The sequence below is a fragment of the Tachyglossus aculeatus genome, chromosome 22, assembly GCF_015852505.1.
Source record: "Tachyglossus aculeatus isolate mTacAcu1 chromosome 22, mTacAcu1.pri, whole genome shotgun sequence".
NCBI lineage: Eukaryota > Metazoa > Chordata > Mammalia > Monotremata > Tachyglossidae > Tachyglossus > Tachyglossus aculeatus.
This window is the reverse complement of record NC_052087.1, coordinates 7,685,952-7,705,989: the sequence shown is the minus strand read 5'-3', so window position 1 is coordinate 7,705,989 and position 20,038 is coordinate 7,685,952. Positions and strand designations below refer to the sequence as shown.

The following is a 20,038-nucleotide window of genomic DNA, read 5'->3' as shown; positions in this document are numbered from 1 at the left end:
TGTATCTTCTCACCCTGGGAATGAAGGATGAGAGGAGATGAGGAGGGCCATGAGGGGTTCTTAGTGTTCCCACCAGCACTACTGAGGTGAGCTTGGTTTCCTTAGCACCAGGGAACTCACTTGAAATATAAACAAAAAGCCATACAAACATGAAAATTTTTGAGGCATAACAAGAACACATGCAAAAGATCCCCAAAGCAGAGTGGTCTTTCCAATTAAATTCATTCAATCGTATTTATTGAGCGCTTACTGTGTGCAGAGCACTGTACTAGGCGCTCGAGTCTCTTTACACTTTCGATCTCACTTCTCTAGACACATACTATAGAAATGATCCCTGAAAGTATAGCCTTATATCAGGGATGGTGGTTTCTTCAGCTTTTAACCCTTTTCAATTGGCCTTATCACCCAGTTTATGCCCTGCATTAATATCCACAAGATGGAGTTCAAAGGGATACTTAGCTTTCCGAAAAGCTGTTAAAACTATAACTAACCATTTTCATAGCAGACCCAACTCTTTCCAGAATACAGTCAACTTGTGATTTAAACTGAAAAAAAAAAAGGCTCTAATTTGTAAATAAAATCTTGGCACCAAGATAGATCTAATTGGCTGACTGACATTAATGTACAGTTAATTAACTGATATCACTGGAATAAAAATAGTACAATGCAAATTTATAAATAGCACATATTATTTGCTATTGAAACATTTTAATTGATGTAATATTTATCAGTTTCAATGATCCAAGTCTTTTCTTTTACATTTAAGAGCATACTCTACATACTGCTAATTAATTATTTTTCAGGATAATCAAATTTAATTTTTAATTCAATGGTTTAAGTGCCCTACAGCAATAGTTTCCTATCGAACATATGTTGCTTGGAGGAACATAGTCTTTGGAAAACAAATTTGACCTCTGATTTTCTGAGATGTTGGAAAATATGTTTACCTATGCTTTAGCAGGATGTGTTTTAAAAGGTTTAAATTTGCAGCTTTTCCAATTTTGGCCAGGTTCAGGAACTTCTTAACCCTGGAATTCAGTGTCAAGGTACCAGAAAGTCATAACATAAATGAGGCAGTCTGGTGGTAATGACACAAGCATCAGGAATAGGGTTCTAGTAATGGATCTGCCACTTAGAGAAGCAGAGTGGCTCAGTGGAAAAAGCACGGGCTTTGGAGTCAGAGGTCATGGGTTCAAATCCCGGCTCCACCACTTGTCAACTGTGTGACTTTGGGCAAGTCACTTAACTTCTCTGGGCCTCAGTTCCCTCATCTGTAAAAAATGGGGATGAAGCCTGTGAGCCCCACGTGGGACAACCTGATCACCTTGTAAATTCCCCAGCGCTTAGAACAGTAGCACATAGTAAGCGCTTAATAAATGCCATTATTATTATTATTAGTCTTGTCTTATGCTGTTACAGTTGTCTCCAACACATAATGACTACCAGAAATTCATAACATAAATGAGTCAGTCTGGTGGTAATGACACAAGCAGCAGAAATAGGGTTCTAGTAGTGGATCTTCCACTTAGTCTTATCTTATGCTGTTACAGTTGTCTCCAACACATAGTGACTCCACGGATGCATCTCACCCAGAACGTCCAGCTTCCATTAGCAAACGTTCTGGCAGCGTATCCATAGAGTTTTCTCGGTAAAAATATGGAAGCGATTTACCATTGCCTTCTTTCACGTAGTCTACTTGGGTCTCCATCCGTAATTCTCTCCCATGCCGCTGCTGCCCTGCACAGGTGAGTTTTGACTTGTAGCAGATCACCTTCCACTCTCCAGCCACTGCCCAAGCTGGGAATGGAATGAGTAGTCCTCCCGAAGCCGAGAAGGTAGAGTACTGGACGCTCTGCAGGTGTGATTCTGAGAGGGGACTCACTTGGTAACTTGGGTAAATCATGTAACTCTGTTTCTAAATGAAAATAAAGATTCCGTGTCTCTTCTCTTTACATCAAAGGGCATAGTGATAAAATCACAGTGATAAAAAACACTTTGTACATCACTATGTACAATTTACAGTGCTACTTGAGTTGTGTGTAAAAAAAAAAAAAGGCACCCCAATATTGAATGCCTTAGTAGTAAGCTATTTTCGAATGGGCAACGCAGGTAGTTGAAAAGATGACTACATGCTTTAAATTAAATAGTGACCAAAGACCCACATAAGGATTCCTTGGGAAATGAAGAGTAAAACTCAAGGGATTTTGACTTTAAAAAAAAAAATGTCTCAAGAACTCAGTCCAGTCTTGAGGATTTTAGGACAATATAGATATAATGCTTTCTTAACCTAGTTAACCTTTTTTAACCTAAGAGCTCTGTCAAATATGAAAAAAAATGCTCAGAGTGGGATTTTAGAGTTTTAAATAACTAATAGCACTACGTGGGTTTACAAGGGACAATTAAAATGGATGTGGATCGTTGCCTCATGCCTACAAAAATCTCTGTAATTTTACCAAGTGGAGAATCAGCTAGTGATTGACTTATTTAAGGAAGGGTATTTTTCACTCTTCTTTTCAGGGATATGCTACTGTTTGACCTCACCCTGGAAAGCAGTGTGGCCTAGTGGAAAAAGCACAAGCCTGGGAGTCAGAGGATCTGAGTTCTAATCCCAACTCTGCTGTTTACCTATGTGTGACCATGGGTAAGCCACTTAACTTCTCTGTCCTTCAGCTCCCTCATCTGCCAAATGGAGATTCAATACCTGTTCTCCCTCCTTCTTAGACTGTGTACCTAAATGGAACCTGATTATCTTGTATCTGTGCCAGCGTTTAGTGCTTGGCAAATAATAAAAGCTTATCAAATACCACAATTATCTATCTATATATACATACATGTATACAGCTTATATGTACACACACATGTAGTTTGCTGTTTTATGTCTTTGCCAAGAGTTGGGCACCCTATTTCTGTAAATGGATCTGCAGCTCTCACTAGCATCACTCATGGAAGAGTCCAAAAATGGTAGTAATTTTCTAGATTTAATGGTTCGGAGAGATTTGGAATTGTAAAAAAAACTCTTGTCCTATAAATCATCAGGTAATGTGCCCAATTCTTCAGCACTCTGAAGGAATGTAAAACCGGATATACGGGTTTGCACAGGTCAAAGTTTTCACAATCTAGGATACAGTGGTTAACTGGTTTTCAATACCTTTGGCCCAAGTAATCCAAGGGAGTTTAAGTCATATGCCCTTCAAAGTGTGGGAAAATTAAAACTGGACCTTTTCAGGTTCTTCAGCTGAACATCATCTCAATGCAAAGCCAAAGCAGTGATACTGGAGTTAGTGTGCTGGGAGTGACATTGACTTTTTAAAAACCTTAAACCCCTTGGCTGGCCCAGGATAAGGCGGAGGAGGGATATCATCTTTTCCAGCCAACGCCACTGCTTGTTCATACGATGGTAATCCTGAGTCCTCCAGTGAGAGAGGTGAAGAAGTTAAAGAAATCTCCTCTGGCCTTCTGAAGATGATCGATGGAGAGTGTCTAGACCTCGTCACATATGCTGAGGAGCTACAAAAAAATGAATCAATTAAGGATAGCTGATATCTATTTTTACACTGAAAAGGAAATATTTCACTAAACAGCTTCTACTTCAGTACAGTATACCTTGTACGAATACAATTTTAGCTTCCTTTTTGCTAGAAACCTTTTCCTAAACCTAATTCTTACGCAACTTTGGAAACAATTGTTAGGGTGAAATACTTTCCTTCCTGTTCTGTTGGTTGTCCATTCTACAATAAAATGTGTTTTCACTATGCATTTTGGACACAATGCTTTTGTGGAAATGCAGAACTTTTCCCAACAACATGTGTCTATCTGGAAAGAACATGATACTGTGTTGGAAGAAACAGTTGAGCACAAGCATGCAACCTCAAAGTGAAAGTTCTACAATGCACGCTTTCCTGAGCATAGATGGATTCATCAAGACTGTAACCACCAAGCTAGAAAACTGACTGAATATTCTTCATCTCATAATTTTTAAAGTTCTCTCCATTTCCAGAACCAAACAAAATATCTGACATTTGCAACTTCACCTCCCTGGGTGCTCTCGGGCCCCCCGCAGCATGGCCTAGCCAAACTGCAATGTGCCCTAACGGCTACAGCATGGGCTTGGGAGTCAGAAGGACCTGGGTTCTAATCCTGACCCTGCCTACTTGTCTGCTGTATGGCCTTGGGCAAGTCACTTGACTTCTCTGTTCCTGTTACCTCATCTGTAAAATGGGGATTAATACTGCAAGTCCCATGTGGTACAGGGACTGTACCCAACCTGATTACCTTGTATCTACCCCAGCACTTAGTACAGTGACTGGCACATAGTAAGCGCTTAACAAATACCACAATTATTATTATTATTATCCTCACCACCCAGGGCTATCATCAGCCCCTCTCCATACCATCAGGATGACCCTAACTTGTTCTGCCTTCCACCCCAGCGGTGGAAATAACGGCAACAAAATCATCATAATAAGCACACTGCATTGGATATAGAACAAATGGCCTCACAGAACCTCGGGAAAGCTAGTGTCTGTGCAGCCATTACTGGATGCTCTGAACCTCAAGGATAAGTTCAGCAACATAAGTTACAGCTCTCTACTGACTTTCCATTTTAATGTTTTAGCGTTTCATTGTTCCCGTTTTGTCTGTCTCCAGTCCTCCTCCAACCCCCAACCACCTAAATGGTAGATTGTGAGCCCCTCGAGGGACAGGGTCTGTGTCTAATTAATGTCCAACTAATCAGGTTGGACACGGTCCATGCCCCACATGGGGCTCACAGTCTTCATCCCCATTTTATAGATGAGGGAACTGAGGCACAGAGAAGTTAAGTGACCTACCCAAGTTCACCCAGCAGACAAGTGGCAGAGCCGGGATTAGAACCTAGGTTCTCCTCACTCTCAGGCCCATGTTCTAGCCAGTAGGCCATGCTGCTTATCATGGGCTCTTCTAGTCCATGGCCCATTGTGGTAGGAGCCATTTGAATAACGAGTCTCTCAGCTAGGTGTGAGCTTCCGGGGATGAAGCTACCACGGTCATTTCCTTAGTTATCTGTCCCATGGGGCTATCATCATCATTATGATATTTGCTAAGTGCTTACTATGTCCAGCACTCTGTATTAAGCACTGGGGTAGATCCAAGTGAATCAGACCAGACGTAATCCCTGACCCAAATGGGGCTCATGGCCTAAAGAGGAGGGAGAAAATGCACTGAATCCCCATTTTACAGATTACGAAACTGAGGTACTGAGATGTCATGTGACTTTCCCAAGGTCACACTGCAGACAAGGGGCAGGGCTGAAATTGGAACCCAGGTCCTCTGACGCCCAGGCCTGTGTTCTTTCCACTAGGATACACTGCTCCTCTTTCTTTTTCCCCCTTTTAGACTGTGAGCCCACTGCTGGGTAGGGACTGTCTCTATATGTTGCCAACTTGTACTTCCCAAGCGCTTAGTACAGTGCTCTGCACACAGTAAGCGCTCAATAAACACGATTGATTGATTGATTGATTGATTGATTGATTTCTGCTTTTGTTTCTTTCAGGTTCTAAGCAGCTGGCCCTGAACTAGTCAGCATTACAGGGAGGAACCACATGTGGAAAATAACTAAATTTCCCTTGTTCAGTAATTGGGACTAGGAACACGCCCATCATTCTCTCCTGCCTCTAGGGCTTTCACTACTGCCCTGCCCTACACCAGACGGGCTGCAGCGCTTAGTACAGTGCACTGCACACAATAAATGCTCAATAAAGACCAGTAACTGATTGATCTACTGACGGAACTGCGGCAGCCTGGAACGCCCTCCCTCCTCACATGAGACATATAATTGCTCTCCTCCACTTCAAAGCCTTATTGAAGGGCACATCTCCTCCAAGAAGCCTTCCCTGAATAAGCCCTCCTCTCCTCTTCTCCCACTCCCTTCTGCACCACCCTGACTTGCTCCCTTCATGCATCCTTCCTCCCCATATCCACAGCACATATGTATATATCTGTATTTTATTTATTTATGCACATTAATATCTCCCCCTTTAGACTGTGATCTTGTTATTCATTCACTCATTCATTCAATCGCATTTATTGAGCGCTTACTGTGTGCAGAGCACTGTACTAAGCGCTTGGGAAGTACAAGTTGGCAACGTAAGAGACAGTCCCTACCCAACAACGGGCTCACAGTCTAAAAGGGGGAGACAGATAACAAAACAAAACATGTGGACAGGTGTCACGTCATCAGAACAAATAGAATTAAAGCTAAATGCACATCATTAACAAAATAAATAGAACAGTAAATATGTACAAGTAAAATAGAGTAATAAATCTGTACAAACATATATACGGGTGCTGTGGGGATGGGAAGGAGGTAGGGCAGGTGGGATGGAGAAGAGGAGAGGAAAAAGGGGGTTCAGTCTGGGAAGGCCTTTTGGAGGAGGTGAGCTCTCAGTAGGGCTTTGAAGGGAGGAAGAGAGCTAACTTGTTATGGGCAGGGACTCGTTGTACTCTCCTATGTGTTTAGTACAGTGCTTTGTACACAGAAAGCTCTCAAATATGAGGGAATGAATGAATGAGGTCTCTTCAACATTTAGACCATTGGGAAGTCTTTGGTTACAACTGGATTCTAGATAATCTGGGTGGCAGCACCGTAAGGGCCCAACTGGTCCCCAATATCTGGATATGTTGAACTCTGAGCTTTTATGTTTTTTTGGTTTCCACTATTTTCATTTGGCCTTGTATATCAATCAATCAATCAATCATATTTATTGAGCGCTTACTGTGTGCAGAGCACTGTACTAAGCGCTTGGGAAGTACAAGTTGGCCACATATAGAGACGGTCCCTACCCAAGAGTGGGCTCACAGTCTAAAAGGGGGAGACAGAGAACAAAACCAAACATACTAACAAAATAAAATAAATAGAATAGATATGTACAAGTAAAATAAATAAATAAATAAATAGAGTAATAAATATGTACAAACAGATATACATATATACAGGTGCTGTGGGGAAGGGAAGGAGGTAAGATGAGGGGGATGCAGAGGGGGAGAGGAAGGAAGGGGCTCAGTCTGGGAAGGCCTCCTGGAGGAGGTGAGCTCTCAGTAGGGCCTTGAAGGGAGGAAGAGAGCTAGCTTGGCGGATGGACAGGGGGAGGGCATATATGTCACCAAACTCCTCCCCAATCTTATTTTCACGTAGAGAGCCCTTAGAGGACAAAGGGAAAAGGTCTAATTCTCAGCCATGCATTTTTAGCAGAGTGCTTTGCACACAGTAGGGCTTAATAAAAACAATTACTACTACTACTACTACTACTACTACTACTACTACTAGCTGTGACAACTAATCCCAATAGGTGTCCATAGGGCCAGTTAAAATTTCCACAATCAAGGAGCGATTTTTCTCTGCCAGTGGATCGCTTGATTTTTTCCTGAATAAATAGCTGGGCTTTCTGGCCCAGATCTACAAGAACTACAGAATCAATCAAATTTAATAAGCACTTATGGCGTGCACTGCACTGTGATAAGCCCTTGGCAATAAAACAGAGTTGGTAGACATGTTCACTGGCCATAAAGAGCTTACAGTCTAGATGAGGAGTTAACTTTCCTTTCCCCTCCCCATTTCCACACTCTTGATAGTTTCTTTAGGTTGCAATGAAATAACAATAATAACAATGATGGTATTTGTTAAGCACTTACTATGTGCCAAGCACCGTTCTGAGCAGTGGGGTAGAGACAAGGTAATCGAGTTGTCCCACATGCATTAGTCTCAAGGTGAGAGAGTGGAGTGGAAGTCAGAAGACATTCACTTCACCTCTGGGCACAGGGTCATCTCAGGGAGTAGCTGTGACTCATTCCTCAGTTTCCCATATGTAACAGGGAAAACCCCAATTTTCCTCACCCTCCATGCTTTCCTTACATAGGCGGTACTGTGAATCATACTTTAAAACATCTGTAAGAAACTTTCTGAGCCTGAATGGATTAAAGATACATTTGTTCCTCGCTTTTAATTTTTTTTTTGCACTTCAGTGAAATTTTGGTCCCTAAAGAGTAACTTTAAGCACCTTTAAGACAACAGATTAGCTTAATTAAAAAAAAATATCCTTTATAAAAGCATATTCTCAGAATATACCGTGTATGAGGCAGAGTCTTTGAGTCTGCGGAAGAGAACTGAAGCCAGGTGGAAGCAGGCTGGGCTCCCCCATGCCCTCTGCTCATTTTGGGGGGCACTTACTACCTACATATCCTATGGACTCCATTACCTAAGCATTAACTCGTTTAACAATCCTCTTTTCCTAGAGAAACAGCGTGACCTAGTGGAAACAGCATGGGATCCTTTTCCCAGCCCCCTCTCCCTTATGTGTCATCTATACACCCCTATCTGCGACCTTTGGACACTTGACATTCTCTCCACCCCCAACCCCCCAGCACTTTTGTACAGATCTTTAAATTATATATTATAAATCACTTGCTTATTCCTATTAATGTCTGTCTCCCCCTCTAGACTTCAAGCTCGTTATGGGCAGGGAATGTGTTTGCTAATTCTGTTGCATTGTACTCTCCCAAGAGCTCAGTACAGTGCTCTGCACATAGGAAGTCCTCAATAAACTCGATGGATTGACTGACTAATGGGCCTGGGCCTCAGAGGATCTGAGTTCTAATTCATTCATTCAATCATATTTATTGAGCACTTACTGTGTGCACAGCACTGTACTAAGCGCTTGGGAAGTATAAGCTGGCAACATATAGAGACGGTCCTTACCCAACAATGGGCTCACAGCCTAGACGGGGGAGACAGACAACAAACAAAACACGTAGACAGGTGTCAAAGTCGTCAGAACAAATAGAATTAAAGCTCTATGCACATCATGAACAAAATAAATAGAATAGCAAATATGTGCAAGTAAAATAGAGTAATAAATCTGTACAAATATAAATGCTATTATGATTATTATATATACAAGTGCTGTGGGGAGGGGAAGGAGGGAGGGTGGGCGGGATGGGGAAGAGGAGCACTTAAACATCCTAATTGTTGTTATTATTATTACTACCCCAGAGCTTAGTACGGTGCCTGGCACATAGTAAGCACTTAAATACCACCCCCCACACACCTCATCACCTAAAAAAAAAAAAAACCAACAAAAAACCCAAAAGGTGCTGCAAGCTGGAGACCTCCCACTCTGCCACTGGCCTACTGTGTGAATTTGGGCTAATAACATCTCTCTGCTTTAGTTTCTCCATTTGTAACTTAAGGATCCCAACCTGTTCTCTAGATTGAGAACCCCCATGGGACAAGAACTGTGTCTGACCTGATTAACTTGCATCTATCCCAGCACTTAGACCAGTAAGTGCTTAGCAAATACATTATTTACTTACATAATTATCTCACTTTTCAAACAATTCTTATAATATTAAAATAGGGGTGGTATTATTAAGTGGTTCATATTAAGAATTAAGCCTAGCAATAAGGGGAGCAGGAGAGAAAAGAGGAGGAACAAAAGGTGAGGAGAAGGAAGACAAAAGTAAGAGGGCACTTGAGTCTCCTTCTGTAACCCTCTTGTACGCTCCCAACTGCTGAGTTGGTTCGGTAGAAAGTCAATGAATTAACCCTCCTTCCCCATTCTCCTCTTCCTCGGTAGCAGCACTCTACTATTACCACTTACTATTATGTGGTATCGCAAAGAATATTTCATTTCCTCCTCAAAAACTGGAGTGGGTCAATTCAGTGGTGGTGGAAATTATGTGAGTAAATATGGTAGTTCACATCGGTTTCAGGGTTAAGGTTAACTAAAGTTCTGATGCTTCCATTGCAGCAGGAAAGGAGTTAGAATCAGTTACAGATGGCAGAATTACGGACCATCTTCTCTGTAAACCTAAGACTTCAGGAACACTTTAATAATACGGTAGAGACATTTTGATAGCATGCTCTCCAGTTTTATTTCTGCCACAGCTGTAAAATGGCTAAAAGGCAGCCCCGACAATGTCAGGTGGGGAGGGGACATAATCTGAGAAGGCAATAGCACTTGAGTACTCACTGTCCTTGGTCCATCAGAGCCTTATTCTGCACCTGCATGTTCTTTGTGGAAATATTCCCTGCCCCATTTGACTCTTTCCAATAACTATGATAGCGGGACCTCCTACGTGAGCTCCCTGACATAAAAAAGAAATGAGAAAAACAGCCAAAGGTTGAAAAATGTGTATGTCTAACAAGATTTTCCAAAAACACTGAAGAACTGTGCCATTAATTTCTGCAGAAAAGAGGGGTAAGTTAATCAGTCAGTTATCTATTTTGATGCTATTGATGCCTGTCTATTTGTTTTGTTGTCTGTCTCCCCCTTCTAGACTGTGAGCCTGTTGTTGGGTAGGGATCGTCTATGTTGACGAATTGTACTTTCCAAGCGCTTAGCACAGTGCTCTGCACACAGTAAATGCTCAATAAATACGACTGAAGGAATGAATAAATGAACTCTGATCTAGTGAATGAGCAGGCCTGCATTCTTTAACTGACGCTGCTACTAACCGTGTGTTATTTTGGCAATTCTGTAGTTTGGAAATATGTAAGAAAAATGAGCATCACAGTGAAGAATGGCACCAAACCATTCCTTTTATACTTTCTATATATGGTATTCCTTCTCCAGAATCAAAGGTTCACGCTAATTAGGCTTTATGGTACTCAATCTTTGACCACGGTGACATAGGACATCTATAATGTAAAAAATAACCCGTTATGGAACTCACCTTGAATGTTGTCGTCTTGTACATTTGGTGATGCAGAGATAGTAACCAAATAACCCAGTTATTACCAAAATCACTCCTGCAGCGATTAAGCCGGTCACAAGTCCCATAACATCAATTTTCTTTCTTTTGTCATCTTAAAAGAAATCATTATTAGAACACAACTTGTAAATAATATAAATAAGAACAGGCAAAGAACACTATCTCTAATTTTAACAAGCTTAGAATGTCAAAGCACACAACTGGGCACTACCTAAATTATGAAAACCTTTTCTTAATTTGCTCCAACATCAAATCTAAGTGTACAAAATATCATCTTTTAATAACTCTTAGTTTAGTTATATTACTCTGAAATGGACTCTCAAAGGAGAAAAGAAACTAAAAAAAGAATGCTTTGCCCAGTTTCATGTGAGTAGGAATTATGGGAAGCAGCATGGGGTTAGGAGTCAGAAGACGGGGCCCTAATCCCGGCTCTGCCACCTGTCTGCTGGGTGACCTTGGGCGAGTCACTTAAAGTTCTCTATGCCTCAGGTTCTCACCTGTAAAATGGGGATGAAGACTGTGAGCCACATGTTGGACAGGGACTGTGTCAACCTGATTAGCTTGAATCTACCCCAGCATTTACTGCCTGGCACACAGAAAGTGATTGATAAATACCATAAAGAAGTAGGAATCATTCTGGCCAGTTTACTTATCAACAAACATGGTAGAAAGAAGTGATAGGTCACCTCATATACAGTCTTTGGTAGCAGAAACAAAAACAGCTGGAAAACCCAATAGACTCTAAAACAACTGGAGATGATGTGCAAAAACAAGAAGAGCTCCCTCTCCTAAACATCACTTAATTCAGCCCAACAGTCATCACTTACAATTCCACGGTGTGGTAATGGTGGAAAAAAAAAGTAAAAATATCAACTGGTCAGACGTTGTGGAGTCCTCCGCTAGTAACCTGCAAGTCTAGACTCACCTCTAGGCATCCCACTCCACAGTTGTCAAAAGCTGCCCAGAAATACATTTCCATCTTCTACTCTCATTCCCCAACTATCTCACCAAACTTGCTTCTCTTTGTTGGGAAGTCATGACAGAAGGGGGGTAACATTCATACACCTCAATGTATAATTAAAGAAGTCTCTTTAAAATTAAAGGAATACTGAGCAATAAGACGTTCACGGATTGAACGCTAGTTACAAAATTTACATTTGAGTCCCCCGAGGAAAGAAATGAGGCTTGTTCTGGGCTCATCTTACCTGACTTTGCAATGGGTCCATTTGCTGAATACTCCTTCCAAAATGATATCTACAAAAATAGGACAATTTTAAGTTTATGGTACATCCTAATCCCATTAACAAACTGGGAAGATATAATTGGGCAGAGGGTCACCCAAAAACTGTGGCTATTATGGCTCAGTGACAACCTGTGGGGAGGGAGGTGTTACAAAGGAATCAATCTGAAATGGTATTGATGGATCTGAAAAAAGGAGACTAAAGCTCCTTGTGGGTGGGGATAGCGTCCACCAACTCCACTACACTGTATTTTCCCAAGAGCTTAGCACAGTATTCTGCACAGGGTAAATGTTCAACAAATATCATTGGTACCATTTATGGATTGAAAAGATGGTCTATGTAGTCTACAAATGATACCAAACTGGACCGGGTTGCTTTCACCTCGTTACACTAGAATTCAAAGTGACCCCGAAAAAAGAGAGACAACCTATCAAAAACATGGTGAACTTGAACAGGAGTTAGTGCAAGTGGTATATACTTGGGATAAACGGCAGATTACCCAGTTGTGGGACAACTGAGTAAAAACAAGTCCAGTAAGGGTTATAGAGAGCCTTAATGAAATATAAATTTAGCACCGTCATATGGAAAGTTAATATGAAACCAGTCTTAATTAACAAGAAGATTACATGCAGGTGGCCAGGAAATATTGCTTTCACTTTACTTGGCATCAATCCAATCAGGAGAGGAACCTAGAGGAGGGAATGTGGATCCAGAACTCAGAATGATTTTCGGTTTATCACAGGGGGAGAGGAGCCAAACCAGCATCCACCTCCAAAGTGGACGGGGCAAGAGGCAATAGGCTTAAACTGCAAAGAGAGTTTGGTCAAACAGGAAAAAGTTTTTACAAATAGGATTAACAATCATACGTTAGGGCCAGGTTTAATTATATATCTGCCTAAGGAAGGGGCTAGCCTGATGATCCTCTAGAGACTGGACATCTCAAACTGGAAGGATTCATGCAGCCAAGTCAGTTAGCCCTGGCTGAAGGCTTGAAAATGACTAGATAACTGTTTGCAGATAAACTGGCTTAAAAAAAAATTGTAACAACTGAATAGGTCTGTCCGAACCTAAAAAATGTTTATGAATTGGAGTATTTTACCTAAAGATAACCATTTATTATTAGTAATTATAACAATTAAAATAATAATAATTGTGGTATTTGTTAAGCACACACTTTGTACCAACAACTGTTCTAAGCCCTGGGGTAGATATGAGATAATCAGGTTGGACACAGATGTGTCCACATGGAGCTTGGAGTCTAAGTAGAAGGGAGAGCAGGAATTAAATCCCCATTTTACTGATCAGGAAACTGAGGCACAGACAAATTAAGTGACGTCCAAGGTCCCAGAATAGGCAGGTGGCAGAATCCGGATTAGAACCTAGGCCCGTGTTCTTTCCAGTAGGCAATTTCAACCAATTAAAAGAACAAAATCAAAATTACCATCTTATCATTATCTCCAAAAATTTCCCTAGCTTCCTCATAGCTACACAGTTCTTCATTGCATTCTCTTTCTAGATCTCCAGGAGTGAAGAGTTCAAGATCAAATCTGTTATAGAGGAGGCGTCGCTGAATGAACATACTGGCTTCTTCTTTCGGTGTAAAGACTAATGAAGAAATACAAAGAGGCTTAAAAACGAGAGTTTAAGGGAAAGCATCCCATTGCAATGAACAACAACAACAAAAAGCAGCTGGAATTCTCATTTGAAAAACTCCAAGAAGGTTCCTAAAACTTTTGAAATGAGCTAGTTCCATTTGAATTCTAATTTAACTTACTTTTTCTGATGTGGCAGATGTTACGGATCTTTCTGTGGGAGAACATCTGTGTGTTCAACTTTTGCCATTTGAAATAAGAAGCTATTATGGGAAGTAGCTGGCACCTTCATCTATATATCACAACATACAGAAGTGTAAATACTTCACAGATAACATTCCTGTTGATCTGCGTGATATTGTTTACATATACATAGATTTCCAAGATCTAGAGGGAAACATTTTTATTTTTAGACAACTTTCAAACCAGCCAAAATGAGGACCATTCTGAAGTTCATTTTCAAAAACGTGCTCCCTGAGGATAATTAGAAGAAATGTCCATTTTCATCACCTTCCCCCTGTAAAACAAGTAACTTTTTTCCACTTAAATGTTTCCAAAGGGTTTTACATGATCTGATTAGAGCTTAGTACAGTGCTCTGCACATGGAAAGCACTCAATAATTATGATTGATCAATTGACCCATCTCAGACCTTTAATAGAAATAACACCAGGCATGACACAGAAAGTTAATTGAAGCCCTGAGACTGACTGACTTTTCCAAGACCAAGAAGCAGCATGGTCTAGTGGATATATCACAGGCCAGAGAGTCAGAAGGACCTGGGTTCTAATCCCTGCCCCGCCACTTGTCAGCTATGTGACCTTGGGCAAGTCACTTCACTTCTCTGTGTCTCAGGTACCTCATCTGTAAGGAGGGGATTAATAATAATAATGGCATTTATTAAGCACTTACTATGTGCAAAGCACTGTTCTAAGCGCTGGGGAGGTGACAAGGTGATCAGGTTGTCCCACGGGGGGCTCACAGTCTTCACCCCCATTTTACAGATGAGGTAACAGAGGCATAGAGAATAATAATAATAATAATAATGGCATTTATTAAGCACTTACTACATGCAAAGCACTGCTCTAAGCACTGGGGAGGTGACAAGGCGATCAGGTTGTCCCACAGGGGATTAAGACTGTGAGCCCCACATGGGAAATAGACTGTGTCCAACCTGGTTATCTTGTAACTACTCCAGCACTTAATACAGTGCCTGGTACATAGTAAGCACTTCATACCATAAAAAATAAAATCAGAGAGCTGAAGCAGCAACTTTGCTTGGATTGGACTCCACAGCGCAGTCTCTCAGACTCACGCTTGTCCTCACCAATCCTGTTTAAACCACAGAATTTAAAGTGATGCTTTGTGTAATCGTTAACCCCTATTAAAGTAAAAATTTGGTAAAGTAACCAGAGTGCAGAAGTCTCATAGACGCTACCCCAACGCTTAGTACAGTGCCTCGCACAGCACTTAGCAAAAATGACAAGAAGTAAAAAAGATACACCCCATTATAGCCGTTTCGGTAGCGGCAGCAGCTCCAACCAGCGCTTCAGAAAGCCCAGCAATAATGAAAGAGGCAGCAGCAGCTGGAAGAGAAACTTGAACGTCCCTAAAATCTGTACCTCTGCCAAAAATACAGGAAGGCACCAGCAAAGGTGTGGTTTCACTTCTCACCTGCTACTGCTCCTCCATTCCCTCAGCGCCGGTGCTGGGGAATAGTCCTCTTAGGGTTTGAAGGGGTGTGTGTGTGTATTACAAGGGAATCCTGAATGCTTAGGGGGGACAGTTTCTAAAAACAGGGTGAAACCACTGGACTACTGCAGATCACAGGAGGTTGGTAGCCTGGATGAATACTTTCAGTTCCTGGCCTGCCTGACTCACACAGTTGCTAACTTTTCAGTTCTTCCTGTAACATGAGACGTTTTCCAGCCTAACCCATCGAGTAACTTTCGTGACGCACTACTTCCCCCAAGAAGCCTTCACTGACTAACCTCAACATACCCCCCCCCCTTTCTACCTCCCATCTGAGTTGAATAATGGCATTTATTAAGTGCTTCCTATGTGCAAAGCACTGTTCTAAGCACTGGGGAGGTTACAAAGGGATCAGGTTGTCCCTCGGGGGGCTCACAGTCTTAATCCCCATTTTACAGATGAGGTAACTGAGGCACAGAGAAGTTAAGTGACTCGCCCAAAGTCACACAGCTGGCAACTGGCAGAGCCGGGATACGAACCCACGATCTCTGACTCCAAGGCCTGTGCTCTTCTAAGCACTTCGGCTCACCCCAACATTCAGAGCACTTATGTTCATATCCTCACCCTCTATTTCTCCTATCTGCAAATGTATTATTTTAATATCTGTCTCCTCCACTATATTTTAAGTCTCTGTAAAGCAGGGATTGTGCCTACCGACTCTATGGCATTGTACACTCCCAAGCACTTAGTTCAGTGCTCTGCACACCAGAAGTGCTTAATAAATACCACTGCTTTGCACATAGTAAGCGCTTAACAAATGCCATTATTATTATTATTATTGATTGTGATTTGATTACAAAACATGTAAAGTTGCTGTGAGTCTCTTGAGACAATGCAAGTTCTGCACCTACAGCCTATGAGACCCATGAGAAACAGGGGGTGTAACTGACATGGTTGGCTAGTGTCTACTTCAGCGCTTAATACAGTGCCTGGCACACAGCGAGCACTTAAATGCCACAATTATTATTACTGTAAGACATTATTCTACAAATGGAACAAAAGAATTATTCCCTGACTGAATGCCTTTTCAGCACTACAGTAAATGTTCCTCGCAGATTGAGCCCTTACTGTGTCCAGGACACTGTACTAAGAGCTTGGGAGAGTCCAGTATAACCACAACGGAGTCGGTAGAAATATTCTCTGCCCACGACCTCCAACTCTAGATGAGGAGACAGGGTGGCTTAGTGGAAAGAGCACGGGCTTGGTTGTCATAGGTCGTGAGTTCCAATCTCGGCTCCGCCACTTATCAGCTGTGTGACTTTGGACAAGTCACTTCTCTTTGCTCAGTTAACTAACCTGTGGAATGGGGATTTAGATTGTGAGCCCCACGTGGGAAAACCTGATTACCTTGTATCTACTCCAGCGCTTAGAACAGTGCTTGACACATAGTAAGCGCTTAACAAATACCATCATTATGATTATTATTACTATAAATAAATCACCGATATGTACATAAGTGCTGTGGGGCTGAGCTATGGGTGAATTAAGACTGTGAGCCCATTGTTGGGTAGGGACTGTCTCTATATGTTGCTGACTTGTACTTCCCAAGCGCTTAGTACAGTGCTCTGCACACAGTAAGCGCTCAATAAATACGATTGAGTGAATGCAAGGAAACAAATCCAAGTGCATAGTATGGTTAAGAAAAAACACCCTTTACTCTTTAAACTCCTTTAAAAATAATATAAAAACTCTTATTTTGGGGGTAAAGTAAAACCCTAAAAAACCCAAGGGGAAAGCAAACTCTACAAAACCCAAGGGGATTCTCCCTCACACATAGTAAGCACTCAATAAATACGACTGAATGAATGCAAGGAAGCAAATCCAAGTGCATAGTATGGTTAAGAAAAAACGCCCTTTACTCTTTAAACTCTTTTAAAAATATTATAAAAACTCTTACTTTTTGGGTAAAGCAAAACCCTAAAAAACTCAAGGGAAAAGCGAAACTCTAAAAAACCCAAGGGGATTCTCCCTCGCACACAGTACGTGCTCAATAAATACGATTGAATGAATGAAAGGAAGCAAATCCAAGTGCATAGTATGGTTAAGAAAAAAAAAACACCCTTTACTCTTTAAACTCCTTTAAAAATAATATAAAAACTCTTACTTTTTGGGTAAAGCAAAACCCTAAAAAACCCAAGGGGAAAGAAAAACTCTAAATAACCCAAGGGGATTCTCCCTCGCACACAGTAAGCGCTCAATACGATTGAATGAATGAAAGGAAGCAAATCCGAGTGCATAATATGGTTAAGAAAAAACACCCTTTACTCTTTAAACTCCTTTAAAAATAATATAAAAACTCTTACTTTTTGGGTAAAGCAAAACCCTAAAACTCGCACACAGTAAGCGCTCAATAAATACGACTGAATGAATGCAAGGAAGCAAATCCAAGTGCATAATATGGTTAAGAAAAAACACCCTTTACTCTTTAAACTCCTTTAAAAATAATATAAAAACTCTTACTTTTGGGGTAAAGCAAAACCCTAAAACTCGCACACAGTAAGCGCTCAATAAATACGACTGAATGAATGCAAGGAAGCAAATCCAAGTGCATAATATGGTTAAGAAAAAACACCCTTTACTCTTTAAACTCCTTTAAAAATAATATAAAAACTCTTGCTTTTGGGGTAAAGCAAAACCCTAAAAAACCCAAGGGGATTGTCCCTGTCAGTGGCCGCCGGCGAATTCGGTGGCAGATCCAGCGCTTAGAACAGTGCTCAGCATATAGGAAGCGCTTAGCAAATACTATCATCATTATTATTATATATCTAATTTCTAATGGGACACGCTGCAAGACCTGAATATATTTCAAGTCAGCTTTTTTTCTTCCTTAATGAAGTTCTTACCTCCTTTTGATGCCTGTTCGGCCCCTTTCGGCCTTCTCGTGCAAGGAGGCAACGCCAAGGTGAGCAACGGCAGCTGGATGAGGAAGAGCAGAGGAACGAACATAGTCCGGCGGCGTCCGACGGCCAGAAACGGGCGATAAATGGTACCTACTGAGCGCTTAAGGACTGTACTGAGCGCCCGGGAGAGTCCACTGCACCAGCCCCACAAGGCCCACAAGGAAGTGACAGTCTCGAGCCTCTCCGGCGGGCAGGGCACTGTACTAAGCGCTGGGGAGGGTGCACTCGAACAGAGTTAGCTGACGGTGTCGAGCCCCTTCAATCGTTATTTATTGAGCGCTTACTGTGTGCAGAGCACTGTACTAAGCGCTTGGGAAGTCCAAGTTGGCAACATATAGAGACAGTCCCTACCCAACAGTGGGCTCACAGGCTAGAAGGGGGAGACAGAGAACAAAACCAAGCATGCCAACAGAGTATAATAAATAGAACAGGGCAGGACGCTGTACTGAGCGCTGGGAAGAGGGCAATGGAGCCCAGCTGGAAGGAGCTTAGTGGGCACCTAAAGGGTAGTCCGCCGTCCCTGGCTCCCCAAACTCCGGAGGAACCGGAGAATGGCCCCGGTTGGAGGGCCGGACTGGAGGATGGCCCTGGTTGGAGAGGCGGAGTCGGAGGGTGGCCCCGGTTGGAGGGGCGGAGCTGGAGGATAATATAATAATAATAATAATAATAATAATAATAATAATAATAATAGCAATAATAATAATGATAATGACAATGGCATTTATTAGGCGCTTACTATGCGCAAAGCACTGTTCTAAGCCCTGGGGAGGTTCCAAGGTGATCAGGTTGTCCCACGGGGGGCTCACAAGCAGCGTGGCTCAGTGGAAACGGGTTCGAATCCCGCCTCCGCCACGTGTCTGCTGCGTGACCCTGGGCCAGTCACTTCACTTCCCTGGGGCTCAGTTCCCTCGTCTGTAAAATGGGGGTGAAGACGGTGAGCCCCCCTTGGGACAACCTGATCACCTTGTTAACCTCCCCAGCGCTTAGAACAGTGCTCTGCACATAGTAAGCGCTTAACAAATACTAACATTATTATTAGTATTATTATTAATGGCTCCGGTTGGAGGGGCGGAGCCGGAGAATAATAATAATAATAATAGCATTTATTAGGCGCTTATTATGTGCACTGTTCTAAGCACAAGGGAGGTTACAAGGTGATCAGGTTGTCCCAAATGGGGCTCACAAGCAGCGTGGCTCAGTGGAAAGAGCGCGGGCTTGGGAGGCAGAGGTCACGGGTTCGAATCCCGGCTCCGCCACATGTCTGCTGTGTGACCCTGGGCCAGTCACTTCACTTCTCTGGGCCTCAGTTCCCTCATCTGTAAAATGGGGATGAAGACTGTGAGCCCCACATAGGACAACCTCATCTCCTTGTGTTCCCCCCCCAGCGCTTAAAACAGTGCTCTGCACATAGTCAGCGCTTAACAAATACCAACATTATTATTACTACTACTACTACTACTACTATTATTATTATTATTATTATTATTATTATTATTAATGGCTCCGGTTGGAGGGGCGGAGCCGGAGAATGGCCCCCGCCCCGGAGCTGGGGAATGGCCCCGGTTGGAGGGGCGGAGCTGGAGAACAATAATAATAATAATAACAATAATAATAATAATAATAATAATAGCATTTATTAGGCGCTTACTATGCGCAAAGCACTGTTCTAAGCACTGGGGAGGTTACAAGGTGATCAGGTTGTCCCACATGGGGCTCACAAGCAGCATGGCTCAGTGGAAAGAGCGCGGGCTTGGGAGGCAGAGGTCATGGGTTCGAATCCCCTCTCCGCCACGTCTGCTGTGTGACCTT

At 42.2% G+C, this 20,038-nt stretch overlaps 1 protein-coding gene and 1 pseudogene across 1 annotated transcript; both read right to left on the bottom strand.

Moving 5' to 3' along the window:
* Positions 1-272: 272 nt before the first annotated feature.
* On the bottom strand, positions 273-350 carry LOC119944361 (annotated as a pseudogene).
* A 2,459-nt stretch (positions 351-2,809) lies between these two features.
* On the bottom strand, positions 2,810-18,373 carry PRRG4 (proline rich and Gla domain 4). Its single transcript, XM_038764966.1, has 5 exons — positions 18,173-18,373; positions 13,429-13,592; positions 11,952-12,000; positions 10,708-10,840; positions 2,810-3,507 (listed from the first exon to the last, which is right to left on the bottom strand). Exons 1-5 carry the CDS (start codon positions 18,273-18,275, stop codon positions 3,279-3,281), a joined length of 678 nt encoding a protein of 225 aa, XP_038620894.1. The 5' UTR covers positions 18,276-18,373; the 3' UTR covers positions 2,810-3,278.
* Between the last annotated feature and the right edge of the window lie 1,665 nt (positions 18,374-20,038).